We start from the raw sequence: 6,487 nt of genomic DNA, 5'->3' as shown, positions 1-6,487 counted from the left end.
CGGGTGGCACATAAAAGACACCATTTCGAGCGTGGCCGTTTTCGTGCGGGTGACACGTAAAAGCACCCACTACACTCTCTGAGTGGTTGGCGTTAGGAAGGGCATCCAGCTGTAGAAACTCTGCCAAATTAGATTGGAGCCTGGTGTTGCCATCCGGTTTCACCAGTCCTCAGTCAAATCATCCAACCCATGCTAGCATGGAAAGCGGACGTTAAACGATGATGATGATGATGTACCTTGGACAAATAAATCAGCAATTATCTCATTAAAACTACCTTTTAGCCTGAAAAAAAAAAAAAACTTCTTTGGCGTAACATTTGTCTTTGTTTTCTTTTTAATTTACAGGAAGGCTTCCTCAATTCCGTTGTTGCACTTGAAATAATGTGTTGGTTCTTTATTGGAGAAATAATCGGAAAAGGTAGTCTTATTGGTTACAACATACCAGGAGCATTTCAAGCATAGTTCTGGATAGTATGTTGTTATTTGTAACAGAGACTAGCTATTATTATTATCTGTAATAAACGATTTTTCTTCACTTGTTGAACTTGTCAAGTTGCTTTTTTTTTTATAAAAAGGGTAAAATTAATGTTTAATGCATGTGTTTGCAGCAAGTTGGCAGAGATGTTAAAACAAAGGGCAAACTGTTTTGCTGTATTTTGTTACAACTCATTGCATCCCGAGTTCAAATCCTACCACATTTTTTCTGGGATAGCCATAATAGCAATTTAGAGCAATGGATTAGCAGAATTGTTAAAGCAACAGATCAGATACTTTGTGGTACCTGTGATTGCTCTATGTTTGTGTGTAGTTTTGGTTTCCTTACAATCTTTTATGTGCATTGTGAATCACTGCAGATCAGCAAGTGTCCCTCAGCTCTACAGAAACATGGTATAACCAGGATTTGTGGGTGATACCTTGTCGTATTGTGATGTTATTGTGTCACCTCTTGGAATCTGTATAATTTGGAACTTGGTTTACAATGCATTGAAATTATCCCCAATGAGATGGTGTTTGGGAAATTGTTAAACTATTGTTAGTTGGCAATGCAGGCTATTGTAATAGCAAAAGAAAAAACAGAGAGGAGTCTGGTCTAATTGTTGGTTTGTGTTTTTCTACACCATTATTTTAGCAAGAACCAGAATAGCCTGGTTTTTCTGATCACTTCAAAAGTTAAGCAAATTCTAAAGCATGGGACTGTGTATATTTCTTTGAAAATTCCTGGCTATTAAAACAAGATTCAAACTTCAGGTGTTGCCATTACATGATAAAATCTTCAGATATTTTAAATACTACCATTTACATGAACTCACCGTGTTGGAGACTGACTTTTTCTGCTTTGTCTCCTTTTCACCCACTTCAAATTCCACACACTTCTAACCCCTATCACATCCATTCTCATGTCCCCACCTTCATTAATTAGCTCTAGCAAAATCACTTTATCACAAATGACAGGGGCCAGAAACATTAAATTTCACTCCTCATAGCAATCAAATGGATCAATCGTTCCTCTGTACCATTTCTTGCCACCACTTTGCTCAATTTGTTAAGGAACACCAACACTGCATCTAATGGTTACACACCAGATGTTTAGCCTTTTCGAACCCAATCCACCTGAGACTGCCTCTCATTTTATGATAGACTTTTTGTTTTAAAGTGACTTAAATTAAAAACTTCATGTTTTTCTGTCCCTAATACGAGCCCAATGACGGAATTAATTGAAATGAATGTACTACATTTCAGTACAAATACAATAAATGAAAGGGTTTGTCTTCATTCCATATATCTGCTTGAGAAGGTGCTAACATATGCAACAGCAGTCAGTCACCAAGGATCATGCATTCATCTAGTTATACAAGAGTAACGTCCCTTGTTTAGAGCTACAAATATGCTCAGTAGCCAGGTTGATTGGATTCCAGCCCATAGCCGTCCTACTTTTTATTCATGCACATGATTATTAAAATGAAGGGGAAATTGCTATTGTTAATGTTAGGTTGCAGTTTCCTTATTGGCTTTAGTTCTTTTCTTTTTTTTAGATGAGTTCTCTCCCTTCACCTCGCTATACGTAATGTCTGCTGTTTCAACGTTCAATTTTCCATGTGGAATTTATTGAGGCAGACTTTCAATAGCTGGATGTCAATCCCAACCGTTTTCCATGGGAGATTTGATATGGGCATTGCTGACACATGACGTCAAAAGAGATCCCCCAACTCATTCATACACACATATTAATGGAGTTATTTCATTTTCCATCCACTCACAATCCTGGGACTATAGCAGATGAGGCTAAAAAGCAAACTTCTTAGCCACACAAACATTTTACAGCCGTTTTCCCTGCTAGTAAGGGTTACCTATGCAGACTCTGTGACATCCTTCTCCATTCTTCACTTAATCACCATCCTTTAGTCATGTTTTTCTCAGTCTTACCGTCATTTCTGCAAGAGGTATCCACAGACACTTAAAAGCCTGTGAGTAAAACTGCTGACCAGCCAGGGATTTAGTAAAAAAACAAAAACAACATGGCCTAAATTGTTTAGATGGGATTTTATTAATACTGATGGCAGACTTAATTCCCACATTTTTTATCCCCCAGTTTGACCCCAATCCCCTCAAAAAAAAAACAAAAACCCCAAACAAACAAAAACTATATTTCAAATGTGTTGTTCTCTGTTCATTGTCATGTGTCACCTGTCCATAAATACATCGAAGAAAACGACTGAGGATGAACAGAGATCATCAAACAATCTGAAACGTAGTATTTTTATGAAACAAAGTTGATTGTTTAAAAAATTGTTACATCAATTTTAGAATGACGATCAACATTTCAACTTTTTTTTTTACCAAAAACACAGAAGAATAAAGCCAACAAATGAATTATTTCTGAACAACAAACAATATAACATGAATGTGTTAAAATTATAAACAAAGGAAAGTCAACTTTTTCCCTTTTTTTTTTTGTTTTTTTTTTTACTAAAGCAATTTTAATATTTCATAACTATAACAGGGCATGGGGCAGTTAGTTTTCAGAAAGAGAAGAGTGTTAGGCTAAACAGGTGACGGTAATTAGTTTTCTGTCTCTCCAAGTCCAAACTTACTCTCAAGGGGAACAGTTTTTTTTTTCTTTTTTTTTTTTAAATTTTTTCCATAAAACAAATTCCAGTAATATACTGGATTCCCTCGTTGGCACTGACCAACTCCATATTCGCTGCCAAAACAAAAGCAACTGGTCCTCTATGTTTAAATAACTCTATTTGGTAACCATTAAATTGAAAACCCAATTAAGTCAAGGAGTGGTGGGTGGTGGAGAAAGCAGAAATAAATTTTTAAGATAAGAATTGGTTGGTGATCAAGGCTGTCAGCAAACAGTGATGTCCAAGTGAACTGACCCAATGACTTGGCCTCGTTGAATTTTATATAACACATTTTGCAAAAAGGAAAAAAAAAAAAAACTTCTGCAAGTCATACCTGAATACCATACAGTCTTCCTCATAAACAAGAGACTAAGACCACATACGAAACACATGCACACACATGTATATTTAATTCATTTAGTCATAACTCCTTTTATTTTGACACATTCTGACCATTGTAATCATCAGGCTAGAACATTCTTGTCTGATAATCATAATTGTGAAAGATTTGTGTTGCAAGAAAAAGATTTCAGTTTAAATAAATAGCACACTTTTACACCAGGTATTAAGTACTACTTAGAATCACTTAATTGTTACTGTGAGTTTCTTGTTTCTGTTCACAGAAACAAATGAAAACATTCCAGCGAAACAAAAAACATGCAGCAGCAACAGAGTGGATCAGTAGTTTTGGAATGAAATGAATAATCTCTACTACAGACATTAAGTACTTTTCCCTCTGCTTGTAACCCTCCTCAAATGTATATATGTATATATCATCATCATTTAACATCCATTCTCCATGCTTGCATGGATTGGATAGTTTGACAGGAGTTGGCCAGCTGGAGTTCCATTTGTCTATTTTGACGTGGTTTCTACAGCTGGATGCCCTTCCTTATGTCACCTACTTCACAGAGTGTACTGGGTGTTTTAAACGTGGCATATAAGTTCCATGAAGGTACGTGTCAGCATGGTTGGTAAACTTCAACACCTGCTGCAAGAGGTGCTCATCATTACTACTCATTTTTTTAAAGAATCATCAAGCATTGCTCAAAATTGAGTTCCAGCCATCACATATATATATATATTCGAAATTATCCCTAATTTTGTGGTGTAGAGCTTTGGCTACTCTTTCTAGCGGGTTAGATGTCCTTTTATGGGCATCTCTAATGTGTATTAAATGTACACTGTATTTTACATGAATAATATATAGTCTGTTGACTAATTTTTTTTCTCGCTACACCACTAGTAGTAAATTAAATTTCTTAATTTTTTTGCTACCCTAAGACTTATTAATTATATATATATATATATATATATATATATATATGTGTGTGTGTGTGTGTATGTAAAGTTACATGCATCAAAGGCAAAAGGACTTAATTTGAAGAAGAGTTAAAATATGTGTATTTATAAAAATCCTGGTAATTCAAGCTACTGAGAGTTTTCAAAATGCCAAGCTTCAAGCTGAATATCATCAGATAATTGAACATTAACTTTGTGTCACTGAATACAGATAAGATGTTCTATTAAATTCTGTCTGGAGTAATCAAAGTGTTTTAGTTAAACTCAAATTCAGTTAAAATCATAAAATATGGTCAAAGTAAGGTAACTGCTAAATTAATTGAGCCATCAAATACTAAAATCACAATTAATGAAACATTTAAGAAGCTAGGGTAGAATTAAAGAATTACAAGTAAAAAGGGAAGAGCTTAATAGCAAGAATAAACGTTAATATGTTGTGCAGTTGTTTAGATGCTAAAGGGAAACCAGCAAAGTTTCTTGGAAACATGCATCACCAGCTTAGATTGCTCCCCACAACACTCACAAATTCAGAAATTTTGGGAAAAATGTGATAAAACTCTTAAGTTAATTCAGATCATTGGAAGAGACTGTTTCCAAGTATATCAATTAGAAGAGGATTGAAAAATCAAAGCCATACAGGTACAGGCGTGGCTGTGTGGTAAGAAGCTGGGTTCTGAGTTAGTCCCACTGTGTTGCACCTTGGGCAAGTGTCTTCTGCTATAGCTTTGCTCAAACTTAATTGAAATGAAGGGAGATAATTCCCACCTTTGCAAGTGTCTTCTGCATCAAGGTGTCAAAATTCACCTAAAGAAGATACAGATATGATCGTAAAAAGGTGCTCATAGCACCTGCTAATATTTTGGAGGAGGAGAAGAAAAGCAAGAAATGCCAAACCCAAGGGAAACCTATGCCGTTAATCAAGTTTATGAGGGAGAAAAGCAGCTGTCAACCACAGCAAGAACAACAAACTGTCCTGTTGTGGGACATGGAATTAGACTTAGGAGGAAGTGTGCAGGTCATGAAGACAAGCCCGAGGTTGAACATTGCTCTGTGGTCTGAAGTAGTGGAGAAGACTGAACTTACAAAGTCCTGTTTGAGAAAAGTGTGATCAAGAGAAGGCAGAACACCAGAACCTTTTACAAGAAGAAGAGATAGCAAGCATGGGTATTTCCAGTCAATTTTGCTGAAGAGTATTTCCTGATCAGTTGGTATGGCAAATGCTCACAGCCAATGGAATAACAAAAAAGGTGAGGAAGACAGCAGTTTACAGAAGAAGAGAGACAACAGGAGAAAGCACCTTTTGTTAGTTAACCCTTTTGCATTTAAAACCAACTATATCTGGCTCAACTATTCTACCTGTTCTATGTTCAAACTGGTCAGATGCAGCCTCTCACACCTGACCTACAATATTATTCTAAAGATAAACAATTGATTGAAAACAGTTTGATGCAGTAATCCGAAATTTGAAGAGTTAAAGAGCAAGCAATAAGCCAGGTTGAGGAGAAGGACAGTGATTTGGTCAACACCACCAACATGTTACAGAAGGATGCTATGGTTGAGAATTGAAACAGCCAACAGATATTCGATATTGTCTGATGAAAGGAAAGCATTTTTTTTTCAGATGCAATTACTGTCTATACACTTCAATCCAATTTCATTGCATCATTAAAGTTTTATTCATCTTGTTATGAAACTGCAAGAACCCATTTACACAAACACGCACACAAATCTTTTCAAGCCATAACTTCTTAATTATGACACATCTCATTAGTGTTCCATTAATTCAGATCTTGGAATATAACAGATCCAAGTTTCGTAAGGGATAACACCACTTAAATTACAATTTGTTGCTTACTTTTCATTGACCATATTCAGAATTTTAATTAACTGAGTTTCTCTAAGAATACCTTCATTGATTGAAATGGAAAATGAAAGAAAAAGAGTGCCTCTATGTGCTCAAAGACACATCAGTTCCATAAAGGCTTAGAGCCTGTTGGATGTATTTGTGTGTATATATATATACATATATATATATATATATATATACACACATATGT

The 6,487-nt window shown here is 35.6% G+C and overlaps 1 protein-coding gene across 1 annotated transcript in view; it reads left to right on the top strand.

Annotated features, from left to right (window-relative positions):
* The window catches only part of LOC106881865 (ATP synthase subunit g, mitochondrial), a 5,664-nt gene extending 5,124 nt beyond the window's left edge, over positions 1 to 540 (top strand). Inside the window, exon 3 of the mRNA XM_014932383.2 lies at positions 346 to 540. Within this exon, the coding sequence (XP_014787869.1) occupies positions 346 to 462 (117 nt within the window). The 3' untranslated portion in view covers positions 463 to 540. The remainder of the gene's footprint in view (positions 1 to 345) is intronic.
* Positions 541 to 6,487: the final 5,947 nt, after the last annotated feature.

Source organism: Octopus bimaculoides, chromosome 12, assembly GCF_001194135.2.
Source record: "Octopus bimaculoides isolate UCB-OBI-ISO-001 chromosome 12, ASM119413v2, whole genome shotgun sequence".
Taxonomy (NCBI): domain Eukaryota; kingdom Metazoa; phylum Mollusca; class Cephalopoda; order Octopoda; family Octopodidae; genus Octopus; species Octopus bimaculoides.
This window is presented reverse-complemented; position numbering and strand designations above follow the sequence as displayed.